Source organism: Gordionus sp. m RMFG-2023, chromosome 4 (assembly GCF_954871325.1).
Source record: "Gordionus sp. m RMFG-2023 chromosome 4, tfGorSpeb1-WG-v2, whole genome shotgun sequence".
Lineage (NCBI taxonomy): Eukaryota > Metazoa > Nematomorpha > Gordioida > Chordodea > Parachordodidae > Gordionus > Gordionus sp. m RMFG-2023.
Genome location: NC_088778.1, coordinates 25,543,973 through 25,568,545, shown reverse-complemented (window position 1 = coordinate 25,568,545; position 24,573 = coordinate 25,543,973). Strand labels below are relative to the sequence as shown.

At 29.2% G+C, this 24,573-nt stretch overlaps 1 protein-coding gene across 1 annotated transcript in view; it reads right to left on the bottom strand.

Moving 5' to 3' along the window:
* LOC135929062 (glycogen debranching enzyme-like) overlaps window positions 1-24,344 on the bottom strand; it is a 29,594-nt gene extending 5,250 nt beyond the window's left edge. The window contains exons 1-30 of the mRNA XM_065465551.1: window positions 24,092-24,344; window positions 23,464-23,647; window positions 22,848-22,988; window positions 22,095-22,186; window positions 21,653-21,794; window positions 20,472-20,905; window positions 20,128-20,299; window positions 18,934-19,075; window positions 18,498-18,606; window positions 17,671-17,945; window positions 17,218-17,348; window positions 16,798-16,966; window positions 16,391-16,552; window positions 15,951-16,074; window positions 14,539-14,702; window positions 13,761-13,862; window positions 12,504-12,659; window positions 11,836-11,992; window positions 10,278-10,415; window positions 9,438-9,537; window positions 7,695-7,837; window positions 6,078-6,186; window positions 4,681-4,835; window positions 3,588-3,721; window positions 3,050-3,183; window positions 2,610-2,758; window positions 1,789-1,891; window positions 1,237-1,393; window positions 551-694; window positions 98-209 (exon numbers count right to left, since the gene is read on the bottom strand). Coding sequence (XP_065321623.1) covers window positions 98-209; window positions 551-694; window positions 1,237-1,393; window positions 1,789-1,891; window positions 2,610-2,758; window positions 3,050-3,183; window positions 3,588-3,721; window positions 4,681-4,835; window positions 6,078-6,186; window positions 7,695-7,837; window positions 9,438-9,537; window positions 10,278-10,415; window positions 11,836-11,992; window positions 12,504-12,659; window positions 13,761-13,862; window positions 14,539-14,702; window positions 15,951-16,074; window positions 16,391-16,552; window positions 16,798-16,966; window positions 17,218-17,348; window positions 17,671-17,945; window positions 18,498-18,606; window positions 18,934-19,075; window positions 20,128-20,299; window positions 20,472-20,905; window positions 21,653-21,794; window positions 22,095-22,186; window positions 22,848-22,988; window positions 23,464-23,647; window positions 24,092-24,200 — 4,543 coding nt within the window. The 5' untranslated portion in view covers window positions 24,201-24,344. The remainder of the gene's footprint in view (window positions 1-97; window positions 210-550; window positions 695-1,236; window positions 1,394-1,788; window positions 1,892-2,609; window positions 2,759-3,049; window positions 3,184-3,587; window positions 3,722-4,680; window positions 4,836-6,077; window positions 6,187-7,694; window positions 7,838-9,437; window positions 9,538-10,277; window positions 10,416-11,835; window positions 11,993-12,503; window positions 12,660-13,760; window positions 13,863-14,538; window positions 14,703-15,950; window positions 16,075-16,390; window positions 16,553-16,797; window positions 16,967-17,217; window positions 17,349-17,670; window positions 17,946-18,497; window positions 18,607-18,933; window positions 19,076-20,127; window positions 20,300-20,471; window positions 20,906-21,652; window positions 21,795-22,094; window positions 22,187-22,847; window positions 22,989-23,463; window positions 23,648-24,091) is intronic.
* Window positions 24,345-24,573: the final 229 nt, after the last annotated feature.

The window sequence follows — 24,573 nt, the reverse complement described above, 5'->3', positions numbered from 1 at the left end:
GTAGGTCTCTGATGTAAGAATAAAAAACGGTAAAACATCCATAAAATCAATAACAACAAAAAAAATTAATAAATAAAAGCGAAAATGATAAATCGACCTTCACTACTCATATTAGAGTCGACATTAGGCCCAGCGTTCCTCTCCCTGAAAGCGAGACCCTGCGCATGTTTTTGTAAAACTTCTTGTATGATATCGCTTATAGGTTGCACCTATTGGAAATTTTAAAAAATAATAAAACAAATTACACATTTTTTTTTTGTCATACGTGTCCTTATTTAAAAAAAAACATGTGTTCGAAAAAGGAAAAATTACTAAAAACTTAAAATTATTTTTTTTCCTTTAAGAAAAAAATCGGTTTAAACTGTGATTGATTTTAAAATTTCCGAAACCCTAATCTTTTTTAAAAAATAATAATAATAAACGAGAGTACTTTTAGAAAAGAATGTTTAGGCCGAAAATAATTTCACAACCATATACAAATCACGTGAAAAATAAATCAAGTGAAAGAATAAAAAAAAATAAGGATAAATATTGAAAATGTTAAATTAACATATTTTCCCATTTCTTGAGGCTCAGAATCATCTTCCGGGTATATACGAGATACCTTGTCTTTTAAGATGGAATAATTCTCTGGGAATACATCATTGCTAACAATTTTTTTGAAATTTTTATCATAATTTTGAGAGTTTGCTGACTTTTTTTTTAAAAAAAATTAAAATTTATTTTATTTTTCCAAAAAAGAGATACATTTAAAAATTTTATAAAGTGGTCACTCAAGGGACAAAAGTTTTTTCAAAAAAATGGTGAGGAGGGAGATCGACATAAAAAGAACAAGAGATGCGGCCATCTTTGAAAGTTTTGGCTCTAAAAATTTAATCTATCTCTAGCAAAATTTAAAATGAGAATATCGATTTTAAAAGCTTGATACTAAGTTATACATAAAAATAAATAATAACTCTTAGGACAAATTATGTTATAAATTTTTTTAATCATAAAGCATTGATATCCGGTTTCTTTTTTTTAGCGTTTAAGGCATGGAGAAAATTAATAATGATAACTCGAACGAACATAAAATAAAAATAACTCAGTCGATCGAATTCGATAAAAAAAAACATGCCTCAATATCATAGAATTTAATTATATGCATTCTTTATAAACATATTTTAAAAACTTACTTTAAATCGTATTAAAAAAATATCAAATAAATAAATCAAATTTAATATTTTTATCGTATACCACTTGCTCGAAATTCTTGATTTCGCAATAATCTTGAATAGATTGTAGCCACCACCATACTGCATCTCTACAATTGTAACGAGCACATATCCCTTCTCCCAGTAAATTGGGCATAAGACCATGCCTAAGAGCTCGAGCGAAAGCGAGGATCAGATGTCTATTTTTTTTCAAATAAGAACATTAAAATTTTTTTTATATATTTGATCCTAAATTATCTTCCATATTTAAAGTTATTCAGAAACTCTCCTAAGAACAGAATATAAATTTATTTTTGAATAAGTAAATAAATTCATAATTTGAAGATTAAAAGAACAATTTAATCGTTTAAAAATGTCAATATATAATTATGGCGGTAGTTGTTATACATTGCATCAAGATTTGTCAGTTAGTGGTTGCTCAAAATCTCTTTTTTTAAAAAAAAATTGAAAACACAATTATTCGAAAATTTTGACAGGACTCGAAAACTCATAAATCTCAAAATTGCAGAAAAAAAGGAGGAAATATTTTGTAAATAATGTGAGAGTATATAAAATTAAAAAACGAATTGCTCACCTTCCTTCCTCGAATCTCCCGGTCAATAACATGAGCCCGCGAAAGCTGATAAACGTATCCCTTCCCCATATCCTAAAAATACCATGGGAGAAATGTGGCAGGCCTTTTTCATATATTTATATCAGATTTATATTTGTTATAATAAAATAAATGCATTTTATTCCAAATAAATATCGTTTTAAGATGTTTTATATAATATTTATTCATTCCTTTCTTTCATTCTTAATATACAGAGTCATTATATTTTTTGCGTGTAACATTGTTTGAAATTTGTAGTGTAAGTATATTTTACAAATGACAAATGATGCAATGTCCGGTAAACGATTATTGATATTTTTTTTTAGAATAAAACTCAATTAACAAATGATTCAAAGTTTAAAAAAAATTTGTTAAGTTTTTTTAATTTAAAAAAAAATCTGATCAATATGCGTAGAATACCTAGCCTATAAATTTCAAACATTTAGGTCATAAACATTTGAGTCACATTTAAATTAAAAATACTGGCAATACGCGAATATATAGTTAACAAAACGCAACTTATTTTTTTAAAATTAATTTCAAAATCAAAGGCGTGACATCATTTGGGATGGCTTAAAAAAGAGAGGGTCAATTTTCTTGATTTAGGCTTATTCAAAAAATGGTTTGCTCAAAATTAATTTAAATTGGAAGTATCAAATGATATTGATACTAACCGATGCCGTGAGCACTTGCCTTAATACCAAATATCGGCATCGGTGCAACTCTGTTGATAATTTTTTAAAAAATCTTACAAATATAAAAAGTATAAAGAGTTAAGCTAGTCTATAAAAGTTAGATATAACCTGCTGAAATTGAAGGCATTTGAATTTCCTTCGCTTGTTCGACGGGGTTTGCCGATAGCAAAGGTAGAGGAGCATTCTTGACCTGCCCAACCAGAGCCAAAGAGCTTAAAGCCAACCCCTGAGCAAATGGCGTTCCTCTATTTATGAATCTATAAGGGAAATGTAAATTTTTGATTTGATTAATGGATGTGGGGAGAAAAATAATAATAAAGAAGTAGAAAAACAAGGAATGGTCGTATTTTTTTTAAAAAAAATAAATCCAGCAAATCACTAATCAGTGATTTATATGGAAGTTTAAAATAACTAGGGTAGAGGATTAAATGTAAACAAAATAAATAACCTCGCCTGCAAGATTTGATATCTTTCTAAACCAATCAAAATGTTACTTTATTTTTCTTACCATGATCATGCGTTATAGATAAAATGTTAAAAAAAGAAACCGCGAGAGTGATTTGATTGACGTGTCGATAATAACCCTGGAAGCACCATTAATGAGGGCCTCGAAGTAGAAGGGTATAAGGTATCTCGGTATTTGATTCAGCTGGTTGAAGGCGTTTTCGAACCAGATCCCGATCTGCGAATGAATAAGATATGTCGATTTTAAAAAGTTGTTAAAAAATGAATAAACATTATTAAGGGGAAGGGGGGTATTTATAAATGTATGCTAGTCGAACGTAAAACCAGTGTTGAAAAACATAATTTATCCTAATTCTTTTAAAATCAACTCATAATTGCCGATAATTTGAAATCTCATTTTATGATTTAAGCTAATTTTAACATTTTTTAAAAGCATTTATGAGCTTATCTTGAAAAAATAATTATATGCAGCGTTGTACATAACAAAAGAATTTTTTTTTTCTTCGAAGAATAATTTTTACAATTTAAATGATGGCAATTGCATTTTCGATATTTTTAATAAATCCAGTAACTTAGAATTTTATGATAAAGCGACGTTAGGTCAAATTCGTAAAAAATTACACATTTGGTATGAAGGCTAATCTTCAATCGTTCGGCTATGTAAGTCTGCAACCAATTACCTTTCCTCAAGTTTTCGCAGAGGGGATGACCGAGATCGTTGCTCAATCTTATGTCCCGCAACAAACCAGCGATACCTAATGCGATATATATATTTATGTTTACAAAAAAAAATCATTAAATGCCCCGTATAAAATGATTTGGATAGGGCCCAGTACGGCACAATAGATGTAGGACCAGACCATGCTAATCTATTTTTATAAAAAGAGAAACTAGACCAGACACATAAACATTCCGATGCAGTGCTCTTGCATTTACTATTAATTTTAAAAAAACTTGCCATTCCAAGAGAACGATAAGGGGTCAATAAGGGCAGAAGATCCCACTATCAAAATCTTCGATTTATTAATTAACTAAGTATTAATAAAAGATTTTTTTTAAAAAAATTGACCGTATCTCAAATTCGTGCATTTCAGTTACAAGAAATGGTTAGTGAAATGCTGTAGGAGTCATTTATGAAAAAAAATCAGCTTCCAATATATAAACTTGGTATTAAATTATTAACGCAAGTAAAATGGAGGGTGGGGGTAATGATTGTCTAATTATTGGAAGTCCTCCTAATTTTTATATCAGACTTAAAATGTCAATTATCTCAAAAAATTTTGAATTTTAGAAAACTATAACAACTAAGAGCTTTTCCAAAATAATCCTGTTAAATCACCTATCTTTAACCCATCCAATGGCTTGGTCAAGATTTTAAATTAAAAATTAATTTACATCTCTAAGTTAAGTCTCAACTCAATGATAATGACTATTTTTTTTAGGATAAATACTAGGTTGCTGTTTATAGAGCTGCGAAAGTTAGTTGGTATAACAATACTCCGAAATTTCATAGAATTTAAAATCTTTCCTGTATTTTAAGGCAGGTTGGCTCGGACAAAAATATATTTTGTCCAGGCCTGGTCTAACAATGTGATAAGTTATTTATAGGCCCGACCCGAATTTTTATAAATCTCACAACTTTAATACCCACTCCGCGGGTTAAATACAGGGTACGAGCTTGCAGGTGTTTCAAAAATATGTAAATTTTTATAACTTAAAATCCCACAATATACGAAAGGACCGTATGAGGGAATATTGTAAACACCAATTTTGCCATCGGTATCGGCCCGCTCCTCGGGATCGCATTTATAGAGCGTTTTGTTGACGACTTGCGTTAAGAAGATTCCAATTTGATCGTGTTTGTTTTGTCTATATATATATTTCAAAAGTACATAAAACTCCAAGCCCAATCGAAAAAGAGGGCGAAATCTTTCTGCCAACTTTTGCAGAAATATCTTATAGGCATAATATATTACTTAGCTAAAATATGAATTATCGGGTTTTTTGATATCCGCAAAGAGGTTTTTTTAAGTCAAATAAGTGAGGAGTGTTTGATTAGTCTTTACAAATTTAAGAGTTATTTGTCAAAACATTAAAATTATTATATAATTTGACCACTTCATTCATTAGCATTTGCACAAATAAATGACACGTTTCTCTTTAAGAAGAATAATATAACTCATAAAGAGGCAAATTTATGGCTCTCGCTTGCACTCTATGTAGCTCAGGGTTGGCAAGTCGGTCAATTGACCGGAGGAGACTCTAAAAAAAACTTAAAGAAAAAAATTAAGAATATGTTTAAAAAAGGAAAAAACGATATAAATACATGTGATCACAATGTTGATTATTTTTTGGGTCCCCAATATCATGAGGAGCATCTCACTAGTAGTGAATTCAATGAAGTATGTGATATAATTCAAGAATTAGCCATCTTACAGGGTGGTGATGATCAAAATATTTTAAGTGACATAAATAATTTCAGAAGCAAAAACAGCTCGTTTAATAACAATTTATGTGGAAAAGAGTAATTTCCATAAGAAACAATCAATTCTGATCTCAAGTTAATAGATTTGAAGAACTCGACATCAGGAAAATTGATTAAAAAATATTAAAGAAAATGATAATATTAAATATGAATCAGAACAAGAGTCTGCTACGGAGAGCTAAACGTTAGTTATTGAATGATAATAAATTCAAAAAATTAATATTATAGATTCATTTTATTATTATATTAAAAATAAAGTTAATATTGACTTTAAACACCTTATTTGACCAGTCAAATGGATGTGGCTACAGATGTAAACAATTTTTATTGTTATAATAAATTTCAGAGACCGACATGCCCAACTCTAGACCCATCTCGGATATTTATGCCGGACCATATTTTAATTTTTTAAATATATCCGGACAGGGCTTAAATTTTTCATTTTAAATCTTCATTATTAGCTATAGAAATTAAAAATAAATATAACATATTTAAAAAAATACGGGCTGAGTTTGAAAATATAAAACCCGGGCTGGGCCATAATTTGTTCTGCAGGTCTCTAACAAATTTTTAAAAAAAATTAGGTGTGAGCAGATTCTATAAAAATTTTTTTTAATCTATTATACCCATTATTTTGGCCAGTCTTGTTGGAATTTGTAAGGTCGACGTTTTTTTTACCATTAGAATTATTTTGTATTTCTTCCAACTGTGACAAAAATTCGGGACCACATGAACCTAAGAGTAATTAATTGAAAATAAAGCAAAATAAATAAATAAAATAAACAAGCCCACAAATGTTGGAGTTTTAAAATTATTCTTTTTCTTTCCTTTCGTCCTTTCCCTTCCTTCCATCTTTCCTGCAATTTTCGATAAACTTAATCATTTTTTCTAAAAAAATCTGGAGCAAACATTTTTAAATTATGGCTGCCATAGGTATCACGTCAATTCAGCCCGCAATTAAGTTTCGATTTATTTTAAAAATCATAATTTTATTTATACAAAATAAATAGATTAATGAACATGAATTGTATGATTTTAAATGGTATTTAAAAAAATTAAAGGGAGTGTTGGTGGTTGGTCCTATTAATTATTGCACATTAATATATTATTTTGGGTTATTTTATAAATAAATTTAATATATTTTAATCGGTATCAAAATAATACCTCCTTATTACTTCTTGGAATCAACTTACCATGTTCTAAATATTGTAAAATTACTATTAAGTATATATGAACAGGGTTTGTTTAGCGGGGAAAATTTCTATTTTTTTAAAATGTTTTTTATTTATTCAGGGTATGACCTAAATATATTAAAAAACCTCCAAATTTCAAAACTTTTTTAACAAAATTATGAAACGTGTCGAAAATCTTCCATTAAATTTTTTTTAAAGTTTTGTAAATTTGTAAATTTATAATTCCAGCCAAATAATTTTTATACTTCCCATTTTGATTAATATGACTACCCATTTCTTAATATAATCTGAAACTTTATAAACTTTAAGCTAATATATTAAATTTTATTAATTTCCTAAACTTTAAAAAATTGATAAACTTTCGTAATTTCGAAAAAATAATTTAAGCCACTATTTTACTTTTACATTAGCTTATTTCTCTTTTTCGTTAAAGTTACATATTATATTTAGGTTACAGCATTAATAATAAAAAATATATATTCTATGATAAAGGCGGCAAACGAATATTTATTCATAAAAATAACGAAACCGAAAAACAAATATTTTTTGGGGCATAAAATATTAGTTGGAGGTTTTTTTTAGAATTCTTCCAAATTGCTATAAATTTTATATCCATTGTTTGCGCTTTGGAGATTATATCTCCTTTCTCGTGAAACAACTTTCTTCACCTCACCCAGAATAAAAATTAAACAAACTCGACCATATAAATAGTAATTATACAATATCCAGCTAATATGGGTAGATTTTAAGAATTTTTATAATAAAAAAAAAGTAAAATGAAAAATTATTTTAATAAAAATAGAATAGAAATATGTTAACATATAGGATAGGACTAACGTTCTTTCTGCAATCATCAACTTTAATTTTATAAATGCCATATAAAATCATATTATTCATGTTTGATAATCTATTTGCATTTTAATATTAATATTAATAAAATTAAAATTTTAAATTAAATCGCAACTTAATTAGATCTGCTAGTTGTCGCACCGAATTAATGTGTAACCAACTGACTGCCATAAACCTTTAACTTTTTTTTTAGCAGCTAACCTAAAATCATTTTGGAGAAGGAAGAACTCTTGGGATCAAAAACGATTTCAGTGCCGCTGTAGGAACGGGGGTTGTAACCAAATTCGCTCAAACATTTACGTACTTGGAGAATTGCGCTACGAGAGGTAGCATTCAGGTTTACTCTTAATTACAATATAGGTGTTTTTATTAAATCTTTTTTTGTATTTAGCAAACGTTGGTCTTAATGCTAACTTTTTAAAAATTGCATAAATAAAGATGAAATATATTGAAAAAAAAAGATAATTTTGTTTTCTCAAAAAGGCATTTTTACATAGGGGGAAAAAATGATCAAATTAATATGAATTTGGTGATATCGCAAAAATAAAATAAAGAGAGAGCAATGAAACAGATAAAATATTTGTGAGTTGTACTAACCTAATATGGAATTATTTATAATACGATGAATGAGTGGGAAGTTTAATTTAGAAAAAAATGTATAGCCCCTGAGAAATCTTTGGGAAAGGCAATACACCTAGATTAACCCCCCTACCCTCACCCCCAAATATTTTTCCCGCTTGCCACTTAAGATCCTATAATTTGAAAATTATATGGCGACGAATGACTCGAATCAAGGACAGAAATTCCATGGACAAAAAATATTCACTGACAAAAAGACACCGGACACAATTTTAAAAATGACAACCTTTATAAGTATTTAAAAAAATTGTGTTTTTTAAATTGGGGTATTTATTTTTAACCGATATCTTTTTGTTCGGGAAACTTTTGTCCGAGTTGTAGAGATTTCTGTCCCCGTGATTCAAACTCTCCCCCGGTTCATGTAGACACTGATAGATTAAATATATAACATCGGGGCTCTAGAAAATATTATAATTGTTTAAATATTTAGCTTATCCAACCTCTCAAAAATTGAAAATATAAAGATAAGAGGTTAAGTTAGGGAGTGGAGGAAACACAAGCTTCTCATTATAATAATAATATTCATCATATATACAATGATTCCTGATCATTCTGATTAGGTTAGCCCCTTGATCGTCCAACTAAAATATTTTCAATATCATTGAATTACCAAGTTTAACTAACAAGGAATCCAGATATGATGATCCCTTTAAGTATTTTATTTTAATTTAATGACCACAAAAAGATGAAACTTAGTATGATGGTCATAGAAGGTGAATGCTTTGATGTTTCAAGGTAAACACATACTATGGCAAAGACTTGATGTAGGGTTGGCTTATGAGATAACTTTTGGTTAGATTTATTTACGTCCATTTTAATCATAATTGATAATCCAGCCCACTTATCAAAAAATAATTTTAATCGAGGTAGTTCCATCAAATTTCAAAAAATAAGCGATTCTAATATATGCAGTGTACAAATTAAATTCTAAGTATTTTGACATACTTTTGGGTTTACTTGAGTGGGAAGGACAAATTATAAAGTTTAATTATAATTTGGGCATTAAGTTTAATGAAAATTCAATTTATATAAAAAATATATAAATATATTTTCTGTGTTCAGATAAACTTAATATAATATTTTCAAAAAAAGAAGTGAACAATCGAGCTGAGTTTTCAATATATATGTTGTCACCTGATTTTTAATAAAGTTTTAACTCCATTTAGGTTGATATATTAATTTAGGGTCAAAATTGTATTCTGCCTCCCTTCTCCCCCCTCCTCCTTTTATGTAAATAAAAGTATTATCTTAAATCGCTCTCCAATAAAAACGGATAAGCATTCATATTATATAGAAATGAATTACCTAAAAGCGATAACGCTACCGGGATAAAATTTGACAAAATCAATATCTTGAATAGCGGCCGTGGACTGACCCGTTTCTTGGTATTCTATCATTTCACTGCCTATCCATTATGATGATGAAATCGATACGTTTATAAAATATTATATGATATGAAAAAATCTACGATTTCTGAGCGATTTTCTTTCTTTCTTTACACACGTCAATCGAGAGTTAAAATGTAATGGGGAATTAAAACTATACAAATATCAAGATTATGGCGGACATAAACTGATAAGATGTATAAAAATTGGGATAGGTTCTAAATTGATAAAACAAAAATAACTAAAAATTGAGAATCTCGCTTATTTTCTCTTAGAAAATTTTTGAAGATTAGAAATTAATATTAATAGATATAGGGAAGTAAACACTTGTATGTATTTAAATAGAGTTATTTTAAAAAATCGATAAAAATGGAGGAAATATCATCTATATTCCGAATTTGTTCCCAAATTGGTAATCAAATCGGGAACTACGATAATATTTTCTCTATTTATAGTAATTTTTTTTAAAACTCAACTTAAATACAAGCGTTTACCTCCCTAGTATATATTAATATCAATTTAAAACTTACTTATTTTCTAGGAGATATAAGCGAGATTCTAAATTTTAACGATAGAGATTTAGAATGGGAACCTAAAATTAAAAGCTTAAAAAAATAGTCTTTTCATAAGAAGTCGTTTAAACCTTAAAGGAACGTTTTTATTATGATGCAATTTGTTTAAATTTTAATTATTCGTACTCGGTCATCATTTTTTTTTGATTCAGAGAGAAACCATTTTTACGTATATAATATTATCTAACCATAAAATTGTATGTTGGTTCGCAAGTTAAGTTTGTAATCCGCGAGTCCGTTCATGTACTTGGAGTCTTGTTTAAATTCGCCTTTGCCTTGGGGGCAGTACTCTAAATTAGCTTCTAAGATTATTTCTTCTACTATGCCTAGATATATATAGAATATAAAAAGATATGTGACTAGATCGATAATGAGATACAGATAATTCTAAAACTTTTATAAATCGGCAACTTATGATGACTTTATGGAAGATTTTTTTTTAAAGAAAATACACAAAAAAAATAATAGTGGAGTTACGTAAACTTCTTTTTGAATTTGCATCTGCAAGTAAAATTTTTAAAAAATATAAATATTAGAAAACCGGGGGTATCGTACTTTTTTTTTGGCATTTTCGGCTTCCAACAATTATCCGCCTGAATTTTAGATTGTTTGGAAATACTTGAGATACCCAGAAATAAGATGTTGAATGATCGTAAGAAATCCAATTCATTTAAAATACCGAACTGACAGGTCCGGCACGTGATCAATGTGAAAAAATAATATGCTGGTAAGTACGATAACATATATTGGTAATATATAATAAGAGGATGCCGTCTATTCCAACAAATAAAAAAATCTCTCTGAAGTTAAAGGGGAAAGTTATGTAAGCTGTGTGAGGGTTTAGTTTATGGCGGTGAAACATGGGCAATGAAAGCGACCCACGAAGCCAAATTAGAAAGAACAGAGATGAAGATGATTAGATGGATGTATGGGGTATCTCTGAGGGAAAGAAAAACTAGCAAGGAATTGCGAGCAAGATTGGGTATAGAAATGATTGGAGTGGTAATGCGAAGAAAAAGACTAAGATGATTTGAGCATGTGGAACATAAGACAAGAAATGACTGGGTAAAGAGATCCACCTTGATGGAAGTGAGGATCAAGACCTAGAGCACATGACGTGGATAAATGTTATAGCGGCGGATATGAGAAAAATGAGTATTACAAGTATTGATGCTCAGGACCGTCAAAAAATGGAAGAGAAAATCAGAGAGAAAACTAGCCAACCTGGGTAAACCTGGAAATCGGCATTAAACAGAAAAGAAGATATAATAAAGTCGATTTGTAGTAAAATGGAAACAAGGAATCTTTGAAACCATAAATCACTCATTCGTTATATATATAATTAATTAATATTTTTAATTTTAATAATAGTTTCGTCAAAAAAATACATTGCTGGGTCTTTTGGTAGTAATAAACATATATTATAAATTAATAAACTTGTATTTCTAATATTCCTTTTTGATTATATATTAGATTAAATAATATAAGAAATAAATATCTAGGAATAAGACAAAAAATTTTGGCTATGTGGACTCAGTAAAAAAAAGAAAAAGAGTTTTTTTTTTGATGTTTCAAAATCAATTTCAGATTTATAATTTTTTATGAGCAGCCCTTCCATATTTTATTCAACAAATATATTTTTGAATGCCATATAAGTTCCAAATCTTTATTATTCTAATTCTATAAAAAAAAAAGAATTAGAAATTTTTTGGTTTGAACAGGCATCTGTCAAAAATTTTAAAATACCAGGAACGGTTAGAGGCTTGATGTATTTGTCGTGCCTTTCGACTGTATTGCCGATGTTCTTAAAAACGGTATATGCCACTAAGATTATGGATTTGTGAGTCAGAGGTGAGTGACGAGTTATTGCTATCACGTCTTCGTCGATTTGATCCACGAATATCTAGAAATAAGAGATTTGTTTAACAAATTATACTTTATCGTATATATTTTTTTTTGTGAATAATTTATAATTGTTTTTCTTCTCAAGTCCACTTGTACCACCGAATTCAAGGTAAAAATAAAAAATTTATAAATTAAGGCTAAACCCGATTAATTGGGAGAAATAACAGGTCCAATCAGGTTAGAGAAAAAATTGGGAGACATACCCGGATCCAATATGGGAATTAAGTCAATGCGGAACTCTTAAATATAAAATATATTAACGGCAGTAAAAAACTTCTAAAAAAAATTGTGTGGGACTAACAACTATATAACTAAAAAAAGGATTATTATTAACCCTCAAGGAACATCAAATTAATCAGTTTTACAACAAGAATTCTTATCATGATAAAAAAAATGTTTCACCATAATTAAAACCATTTATAACTTATTTTACGAACATTTGTTTTTTATTATAAGTTAAGACTTTCATTAACCAAAAGTTATAATAAAAAAATAATTATGAAGAAAACTTGATCGTAGTGTTCTAGAGCCATCTCTTGGTGGAGAAGATTGAGGATTCGTTTGGCTGCGATGATGCCAGTTGACATGTTAATGGCCTTGTGAGGTATTTTGTCCTCCTTGTCCATCCAAAACCTATATTTTCTGTTATCGTTTACGATGTCAATCTTTCAAATATGAAAGAAAACAAAATTAAAACTTAAAAACTCAATTAAATTGTGTAATGTACCTTACTTTTTGTAAATTTTCAATGTGTATAATTCAAATAATTGTTTATTACTTAAAAGAAATTATAAACTAATTTCATAAGAATATTTACATTTTTTATTTATTTATTCGCGAAATTAGACGATTTTAGGCTGGCTGGATTCATGGTGGGATCCCACCCGACAATATTGAACAGCTGAGCGAATCTTTTAATGAGATCAATTTATTTTTAAAATCAATAATTCTTAGATTATTATCAATAAAATTATAAAATTAATACTAATAAATAAAAATTGATCTAACAAACAGAATTAAAAAATTGATCTAACAAACATAATTAAAAATACGATCAGCTGTTAAATCGTGTTGATAGAATCCCACTTTGAATCCATTCTTAAGCAGGGACCCGGAAGGAGAGAGCGAAAACAAAATGGAATATTCTCCTATCAGGAGCATATCAGATACTGTTATGAACATTCCGGAAAGAAATATTCATAAAAAGATAGTTTTAATTGGCTTAAACCAACTCATTTATTATGTTATATTGAACAGTAAAAAAAAATGCAATTTTTCAACCTCCGGAGTCTAAGATTAGAAAGACTACTTAAAATTAAAAATGGGAATCGCTAGAACCGGATATAAAAGTAGATTAAATAATAAGATTTAGATCAGATGATGTGTGAGGTATCATGAGAGGGAGAAAAATAAAATAAGCAACGAATTGCGGGAAAGGATTGGCATGCGATCGGAGTGGTGATGAGAAAAAAATAAACCATAAGTAAAGGAATCAAGGCCTCGACAGAGATCAACGAAGCCTTGGATGAAAATGATAATTGGGGAAATAGCGACGTCAAGGATCGTAAAAAGTGGAAAAGGAATCAGAGCGGAAATTAGCTTACTCGGATAAACCTGGCAAACCGCTAGTAAACATTAAAGAAGGAAGATTAGAATTGAGAGATAGAAAATTGGGGAAAGTGCACGCCACAAGGACCAGATGACGAAAATCGACATTTAAAAAAATAATTAAGTAAAGGTAGAGTTTATAAAAAATAAAACCGTACTTTATTGGGAAACATTTCGTCCAGACCACGCGTACTGCCGATAGCAGAACACGCCATACACACGACCGCACTAAGGGGTAAGACATTGTAAACCGAACGCGCCTAATAAAAATATAATAACGAATAATATTTCGCATTTTCACTCCTAAAGTATCATTTAATTTCAAACCCGCAAAATATCATTATAACTTTATTTTACAATGATACTCTTTGCGAGGTAAAGTGCGTTTTTATTATTTAAAAAATTATTGGAATCTTTAACTTAAATATTAGATAAAGTTTTATATTATATATATATATATAATATGCATTTTAGAAATTTTTTTAAAATCAATTATTCTTAAAAATTTTCGTTTGAACTAATTATCATGAAATTGAATACAACACTTTTTTTTTGTTTATTTATTTTAATTTCTTAATAGGCCATAAAAAACAATAAAGCTTAAAGATAAAGATCGTGAAAAGTAAATTCAAGATAAAAAATATCATATTTATGTTTTTCTTTATAAAATAAAGTTAATTTTGAGCTATCTTGATTTAAAGTTCTTAATCCTTCAAACTCTGTATATATAAATCCTGTGTGCATTTCGAATGAGCTTTATAAAGTAATGATTAGAGCGCTTTATTAATTAATCTTTCTTTTTTAGATCTTCTCATTCGTCTTTATTATAATTTGATCACAAATCAGAAAGAAAGAAAGAACCTGGACATCAATAATGAAAGCATATAAAAGTTCGGGGAAAAAAGTGGTAATTAAATAGGCGAAGAAATATAGTACTTCTATGAGGGAAGGGTTATCATGAGTCTGGTCCATCAAGATAGCGTGAGCCAATTGCGGTGTAAGTCGGCGGGTAGGAGGGGGCAAGAAAGAACCTACGGGCGTACCCCCGTATCTATGTTCTAATCTACCCAACTCTTTAGCGTTCCAGGCCGCCATGGCCTCTATAATGTTTTTTTAAAAAAAATTGTTATTCATAAAAATATTGTATCGTGCTATAAAGATTACGGTGTAAAAATATATAGTTAAATCAGATTTGTTAAAGGTGGAATTTTACAAATAAAATATTGAAGTTGGATATTATCTTATGACCTGTGATAATTATTAAAAATTCTATACCATTTAAATAATACATTTAGAATTTCAATGTTTGATTTATTGCTTTCATGAATTTATAAAAATATTTCGTGTCAAAGATTTGCCAAAATTTTAATATTAATTTATAAAAATTAAACAATTTCTCGTATATTACATTATAGTATAATTAGGCTAAAATTTTGAGTTCTACTTGATAAATTTCATAAATAAATTTATTTTAAGCGTAGTTTTTTATAAAAATTCTATTTATTGCGGGTCATAAAAATGATATTATCAATTGGAATTCTTTTAATTAGAGATCAAAGTCGCCCGACCAGTCGAAATGATCCGACCGGGCAGGCAATTATTTTTGCTTGGCCCATAAAATAATTTTGTACAAGTTGCACGACCTGTAATAATTTCTTACGAAGCAAAAAATACACAAATTTCTTTAATTATTTCGAATTCCCAGCCTTGCCTATAAAAATCATCAAAATTTGTGTACAACAAACTAAAAAATAAATAAGCGTTATGATTTTAAAATAAATAAATGGTTAAATAATAGCTGAATCTCCTTTACGTTTTGATTTTACTTATATTATAATTATTTTAAAAGTTCTTAAAATTATAATATTAAAAAATACGTGTTAACTCTACTAATAACTAGTTCCACCTCCCAACATAATTGTGTTTTAAAATCAAATAATACTAAGAATAAGAACCATACATATCTAAATTTTTAATAAAAATTAGTGAGGAAACAAAGAACGAAATAGATATTATAGAATATTCTCTTATTACATAATAGATTTAATGGATTCGATTCTCTTTTAAAATTGATTTAAATCAATGATTTTGTATAAAAAAATTACTGATTTAATTGGCGATTTTTATCAAATTGATTTTTATTTCCCCTGATCAAGGTATATAATGATTATTGAATATTGCAATATAAAAAACACTCCCCCCCCCCTCCCTTTATCTTATTCTTTCCTACTAAATTGTTGCAATGTTCACAAAATAATATAGAAAAGATAATGGGTTGGGGAGGGGGATGGATGACGGCGTTCACGACAGAACATTTATTCGCCTTAATGCCAAAATAAAGATAAAACCTCTGATGAGCGAAGTTATCCCGAACCTATTCACGAATATATTATCGGTGGCCTCAGATTGCGTGAAAAGTTCGGCCATAACGTATAAGTTGGGTCTGACATTGCGAGCGGCATCGATCAAAAACTATTTTTAAAAAAATATTATCAATATATAAATAAAAAATTACTATTTATATAAGCATTTTTTTAAAAATCAGTGTATTTTATAAGGTTAGTACAAATTGTAACGATGCAATTTATTGATTGATTAAGTTGTTGTTATATAAGGAAAAAGAACGATATATTAAATGATATATTACTTCTTTCTTTCTTTATGAAAAATAAAAAGAAATAAATAAAAAAAAGAGCTAAAAAATAAGAAATAGAGTTTTAAAAAAAGTATTTTATATTATGCAAAATAAGTGACAATATCAAAATATTTTTGTATCGGATTGAAAAACCTCGCCGACGCCCAAAGGTGTGCTGTGACAATTATCAATCCTGATCCCGTGGAATATTTTAGCGACTGATTCGGTGTATTTTTTCATGGTGTCCCATAAGAAAGGGTTGTCTCGGTAAGTTTCGCCATAACGTAGTTTGACATTGTCCCCCCATACAAGTAACTTTTTTACATAGATGTTTTTTCGATAAAATAAAAATGTCTAAGTTTATAATTCCTTCCTATCCTTTCCTTCCTTTCTTTTCTTTTATCATGTATTTATTTATACTAGTACGAAACTTGAAAAAGAGAAAAAATTCGAAAACCTTCATAAATATAGCAAATATCTAGAATTTTTCAAAATTTTAAAAAATACGATATATAAATGTAACAAATCAAAAAAATAATAATTAAAATTACTAAAAAAACCTCTCTCCTCAGAAAAACGTTTGAATCCGGCCCGGCAAAATTTTTGAGAGGATCGTCGTTCATGACCCAGCCATTGTGAGCCATTATGTATAGCCCCTTCTCGGAGTCGTTTATTATTTCCACTTCCTCCCTCTCAATGGGCATATCGTCGTATGGATGAGTGAAATATCTGTAAAGATAAAATTTAAACGAATTGTTATAGGAGATACCCCAATACTTTTTTATTTTTTTTTGCCGACAACTATACACAGATATCAAAATATTCGACCCTCTAAAGGTTAGGTCGAATAACTTTTCGATTAAAATGTTGCGCACTATAATTAAATTTTCTTGCAATGATTCCTTAAATAATATAAAAATATTAAGCCATATATACTATACACCTAATTTATTCTTGACTTTTTATTGATTTTTCTGTACTTGTAAACTATAGGGGTTTCCATGGACACTTCAGGCCATTTTGGACCGTTACCATCCAAATAATAGTATCTGCAATTTCGCACTACAGCTTCAGCAGCGCTTCTAAGATGAGATTCCATTTCTTCCCATTTCTATTTTGTGAGACGTAAAATTTTAATTTTAATTTAAAAAAATAAATTGAGATGTTGTTACAAAAGGGTATAAAATAAAATTAAAAGTTTTGTATTAAAGAAACTAATTTTAAATAGGTAGCGCAATGTCAGGTAATTTTCTTTCTTTCTTTCTTTCAATTAAGAAAATAAATAAAAATCTGTTTAGGTGTATAACAAATTCTATTTTTTAAATGTCTAGGGCTATTTAAAGCAAACGCACCATCAGAGATTTTTCAGTATATATTTATGTTATTTATAATCTATACATATTTATAATGTTATTTTTTCAATGTGATCTTACGGCGTGATTCAAGTTATGCAACTTGTTCCTAAATTCGTTGCAGCATATTTCGATCCGATCAGCCTCGTTGGCAGTTTGGTGGGGTTTATTGAAAATGGCTAAGGCTAGTTTCATATCCACGCTACTTCCCATTCGAGCGAAATGGGGGTGTGGAAGCAGTTCCAATTCGGTATTAGAAGTGATCTGAGAGGAATGGGATATACTACGAGCTTTACGGGCAAAATCCTGAGCCGTCATATGCTGGTGCACTTCCTTAGGGTTCGGTCCACCCATTTCTTACATGCGGAAAGGGAGGAGGAAGAAATTAATATATAAAATGAGGATTTAATTTGTTTTTATCTGAATTAAAAAAATTTGTAAAGTTGGATCTAATAATTTTTCCAAATAGGAAATATTTTTCGTTGCTCAAATTAAATTTAGACGTGTACTCCTTTTGACCCTCCCTAACGATGTTCCTGAATAATGTCTATACATTTTCGTGCAAGGAATAAGTTCTCGTAAATTTGGTTTAAAACTAATATTCAACTTAAATCAGTAAATATGATAATACTATATATATTTTTAATAAAAAATTTAAAAAAAGAAAATATTTTATATACTCGTATAATCATTGTCCAAAACTATAGGGTTAAATAGAAGAAATATAAAATTAATGAATTTTTAAAATACTTATTTTATCTTTACCAAATTTGTTTCTAAGAAATTCATATCTGTAGATTATTTATTTATTATTTATTCTTATTTTAGAACAGAATAATTTTTTTTTATTGTATGGAGAATAAAAAGAATAAATAAATAAAAAGAATAAATAAATAAAAAGAAATAACTTATAATTTTAGCTCTGAATACCCCCAAAACCTTTTCTACATCCGTTATGTAAAATTCATAAATTTTCAATTTGGGAAATGCGGTGTCCAATAAGATGGCGCGTATAGCCTGTAAGGATTTTGTTTTTATAAAATTTATTATCATTTTCTTATTTTCAAAGTTTATAATCAGAATTCTGATATTTTTTTCTTTCTTTCTTTTTCTTTCCTATTTCCTGGCAAAAATATATTTAGGGCATCTAAAATATTTGATTATTTGATGATAAATAAAAATTCAAAATTGTCCATCGTGGTTTTTGTGCAAACTACTATAGCAATTTTTGAACAACTTTTAAGAACCCGCTTGAATAAAAGTTTTAGTGTGTAAAGAAAAGGAAGAAATAAAGGAAAGAAGAAAATAAAGAATGAATCGAATAAAATAAGCGGGGATACTTACATTGAGATTGAACTCGTCCCGGATGTTGCGCGGGACGTTTCGATGGGACCACTCCCCTTTGCTCACTTGCAGCGTGAAATGCCACAGTGCTCGATCAATTAAATATGCGGGTTTCATATACGGACTATTTATTAGGTTGTAACTTCAACAAGTTAAGGGCAAAAAAATGGAATTAAAAAAAATCTTGAGAGAATTAGAAATATTTTTTTCAATCCTGGCAACTGAGCGGTAGTCGCTAATTTGAGAACCAGTGGGAAACAGATTAAACACTCGCTCATTTCAACCCTTTAACAGTTGAAAATTTATCAATTATTTAAATGCGCGAAACCTCCAATATTATCCATGTTTGTATTACATTTTAAAGAATCCTACGTTACAACCGGTTTCGGTAAATAGGCAGTAGCATCACCATAAAAAATTTATATAAATGATTAAATAAAAGCATTTTAAATTTAAGAAGACCTGATGTACGCTAGTGGGGAGAGTTTATATTAGATATTGGCAAGGTTTCGCGCTATATGTTGAATGCTAAATTTCCCAATTTTACGATTCGTTTATAAAAGTGCTTATCTTATCTCGTCTGCTTAATTTCAAAACATATACTATATGGATTGTGACTAGAGTTATTTTATTTTTAGTTGTTGTTGAATAGCCAAAATAATATTACGCAAGCCTCGAGATTTTGTTAATAAATATCCCAACTTTTTTGCCATCTATGAACAAAATCTCCAGGCTCGATCTATTATTTTTGTTAAATGGAAGTATTGTATAAGTTAGCGTCAATGTGTTTTCAACTTTAAATATTCCTTGAGCGCGTTTTTTAATTAAAACAAATATTTTTAATGTAAATATACCAGCATGTTTAGAATTTTGCAATGAATTTTGGAGCTTAATAAAATTTATATTAGTTTTTCCATAGTATTTTTATATAAATTTAAATAACTGAAACGTTAACTGCAAAATTGTCAGGGCAAATAATCTAAACCAGCTAGAATATTTTCCGGTAAAATCGGGTCTAAAAAATTTAAAAAAACGCCCCTAAAAATGAATTGAAACATTGACGCTAACATAGTATATCGTCTAAAATAAATATTCAGTAAGGGCAATTTGCTTGTACCTTTGGCATGCGAATGAGTCAATTTTTATAAATTTAAAAACAACAAACTAATCAAGTTTGCGGTAATTTTTTTTTACCCGCATTCGGGATGATCCCATATCCATTGGCAATTAGTCGCCGCGTGGTTCCACACGACATCCTGAAATGAAAGTAGGCCCCAGTCGACTTGCATTTTGGCTATCAAATTCTCCAATTCTTCTAAAGTGGCGGGTCTCCTGTTAGATTTGCTCAGACTCATGGAACGGGACACTAAGAGAATGATAGATAATGGATAATGTGAACTAAATTTTTGTGAAAAAATTAAATATTTTAAATCTAGTTTGGGAGAGAAGAAAAAGAAGAGATTCAATTCAAGTTCATTATAAGTATACTACTATATACTAAATGTAAGTTTATTATGGAATAATATTATGTGTCATACTTCTGTGTTTAGGGCCCTTTTCCCCGTCTTCTTTACCTTCGTCTTCGTAAGTATCCTTATTTTGGATATTTACCTCACCTCCATTTTTACCGGGGCTACCATTGACCAAATCGATCTGGCTATCGTCTTTAATGAGCGAAGAGTCATTCAAGCTCAGCTTGGAAATCGAGGAATTGAGAGGCACGTAAAAAATGGGGTTAAGTTTAAAATGATCCTTCACGCAGTAGGCACTGTTGGATATTCCTAGTTCTTGGACCGGGGTTAGGTGGATAGCGTTATAACCAGACCGGACAGAAGTGAGGATACGATTAGGCCATTGATCGAAACGGCCCAGAGATTTAGCGAGTATGGTTTGGCAGCGTAAGGCATCGAGGGTTAGTTCAAGCGGATCTGAGTCTGGACCAACTGTCAGAGTCGGATCAACCAGAAAATAACTGCGACAAATGAAATAAAAAATTATCTCTTGTGGTGAGGTGACATAATAGGAAATTTTAATAGTTTCACTTATCAGTATAAAAATTAGATGAAGTGCGCTTGCGCAATTTATTCATGTCGCTGAAAAAAAATTGAGGAATAATATCGATTTGATTAGATATGAAGCAAGAGTTATAAATTTCTACTTTGAATTTATTTCAATGATTCACATTATATTTCGATTTTTCGAATGATTGCACTAGGGTCTATTCAAAAAACGAATACAAATTTCATTATTCGTACTCGATTCGTAGAATAATTTACTATCCGAATTCGATTTGAATTATTCAAATAATTTAAAAATATTATAAAAATAATTAATATTATTGACAGGATTTTTAACCTTTTTATTGCATATCTAATTTTAAACAGAAAAGTTAATTATGATAATGTAACGATAAAGAATATGTAATCAAGTTATGACCAGGTCTGACTAATTCCCATATTTTAAATAAATAGATAAATATATGACACATTTAATTAAATATTTAATTTCTCAGATGCAAGCACGCTCTAGTATATTCTTAGACCAAGTGTTTGGTGGGTCCTCAATTAATCAGCAGTCTAGCTAAATCACAACCAGAATAAGTATTTTTTTTAGAAAAAAAACCACCAAGTAAAAAGATAAAGGCCTAACGTCAGACAATTTATATACCAAAGTTAATATCTGTCTAATAGGACCATAATATGTAATTAAATAAGAAAACCCACAGCCGTCCCCTTCAAAATCTTCAGAACTGATCCCTGTAGTATCGTCGCTCATGGGAAAACGGTAGGACAAAGGAAAGTTTTCATCCTGTAATTGTTCCGTGAGGGAGTAACGAACGCGAATAGAACCTTTATCCGCTTCTAAATCATGTATATATAAATATTTATGTTACGAGTAATTGACATATAGGAATACTCCATAGAGATTCCCTCGTCCAATGAGAAGAAATAAAAATATCGTTATATTTTACGAATTTTTTTTAGCTATTATAAGTAAAGATATCATAGTTTTATTTTATTTTATTTTAAAAATTCCAAGATAAGTCAAAATTTTAAAAAATGTTAATATGGGCATCCGATTATTCTAGAGGATCTAAAGTAAAATAAAAGCATTTAATTGTTTTATGTGTATACATTTTAATTTAAAGAAAAAATCAAAACCGGAAGCGACAGGCGCGGGAATCGTATTTGGTTCTAAGGTTTGACTCTGGCGATACTCCATCCATTTAAGCCTATGTAAATTTAGTTGGGCTCTTTTGTGTTTTTTTTTAAAATTATTTTTTAAAACGCTAAAGGATATCACAATATATAAAGTCATAGTTTTGTATAATTCTTCCTTTCTTTCTTTTCTTTTCTTTTCTATTCTTTCATTCCTTCCTATTTATTTTTCAAATCGGTCTTCATGGAGCTCAGTAATTTGTATATTTAATTACATTATAATATATTATTATGCGTTTTGATTTTTAGTTTTTGGCTAAAAGGATATTAAAAAATATTTCCCCCTCTCGTAGTTTAAATTTATGCGATTTTCAATAGTAAAATTGCTCTCGAAAACAAAAAAAAATTTGTTGATAAACTAACTCCGAGCTCTTCTTAATTGATGATAACAGAACTATGGCATTTGACAAGAATAATATATGTACAAAATTTATCCGTTTTATTAAATAAAAATTATATATCACAAGGAATTTATTTACTAATATTAAAACCTATTATGGATAGATTTCTCGAGAGACCAAAAAATTTAATATGGCAAACGCCGAACGGAAATGGACTAATTATAATTTCATTTATCCTCATCAATAAAAAGAGTAATCATTTAATGGCGGTTCAATTAGGGGCATATCGCATAGTTTTTTTGTTTTTCCGGCCATACTATTATTATAGAAAGAAATGATGGCAAAAATAACTTACTCGTTGATAGTCCTATTCTCTAAAAGCGGGTGAAGTTTCACGTGTTCGGCATCGCAAATAACGAAATAGTATCTAAAGGATCCGCTCCGGCCTAGCTCTAGCTCCGCGTAAGTGTCCGTTTCATCGCAATGATAAATAGATCTAATTAAAAAGTCCAGATTTGTTATTAATGACGATAAAGAAAAAGAAAATTAATTTCAATACAAGATGTGCTTTTTATAAATAAGTTTTATGATTTACTATTAGAAGTAAACTGTACTTTATTTAAAACCTTGATTTAGCCGATTTTTTTTAGACTAAACAAATATTATCTAAGCCTCACCCTGCATTCACATTTAGCGCGAATTCACGGGGAATTATACATAATACAGCTTATTTTGTATTCTCCGCTGTAATTTGGCGCCAACTGCGAGTGGGAAATGCAGGATCAAGATGTCGCTAAAAAAGGATTAAACCTTTCTTCCATCTTTTGAGAAAATACTTTAGGCCTAGGTTTATATTTGTTTGGCTGAAAATATTGATTTTTTGAATTTTGATTTTTTAAAAAAAAATTGTAATAAGTAGTAGAAATATAAAACATCACATGATTCCAAAATATATTCTTTAAAAAAATGACCTTTTAACCCATGGTAGTTCATAGAAGGTTCCACGTTCAAATGGCTCGAAATTTCGAGAGAAGCTATCTTCTAGCGGGTTTTGGCTTGATTCGCCGGTTTCCGGCTTTTGAGAGGGATGGTTGCAATACAAGTGGACGACCTTGCCGAAAAGTGAGGGACCCAACTTGAAATGGATCATGGCGCCTGTTGTAATTATTTTAGATATCGAAATAATAAATCAATAAAGAAGAGAAAAATATCTATAAAAAAAATATTTTATCGTTTTTAGGGTAGGGGAAATGTAGCGGTGTAAATCAATTTAAATTAACATCTCTTTAAATATAGTAAGTCTTTGATGCCCTGGGTAGTTGTTAAATGGCTAATCCAATATTTCAGCCAAAAAATTTAAGCAAAGTCTGGAGATTTTGTTCAGATGGAAGAAAGGATTAAACATCTATTAATAAAATCTCGAGGCTTAGGTTAAATTATTTTGGCCAAAATTTTAATTTAAAATTGGATCGAACCGAGTCCAATGAGCATTGATTAAATTTTTATATTTTAAAATAAAGGTGTTTATTCGAATATTATATTTCAGAAAATTTAAAGGATAAAATATTAGCAAATACATTTTATTTTAAAAAAGTTAACCTTTTTGCAATCGAAATAATTTGGTTTCGAGATTTTCTTGATAATTGAGCTGATGTATATACACAATCCCAGGGGGTGTGTATTCCAAACCGATGGGAAACGATGCCATTTTCGTTAGAAAGTTACGGGGAAGTGCTCAAAGATGAGATTATCAATTAAGAAAAAGAATTTTGCATAAGTGAGTGCTAGTGATTTATGGTTAATAGGAATATTTCACCCGTGTTCGTGAACTTTGATTCAAAATTGAGACAATCTGAAAATTGAAAAAAAATAAAGTAAATGAATGATATAATGATTTTAGAAAAAATATTTAAGTTTGTATAGATTTCTATTAGAAGATTTTAAATAAATAGATCCCCGCCAGAGAGGACAAGAGTCTTGAGGCCCCAAAATACAGAAAACATATACCAGAATTTAGATTAAAATACTCTTTAAGCAGATAACAACTTAAGAGGGTAAAGGGCACCAAAAACAGAGAGCTA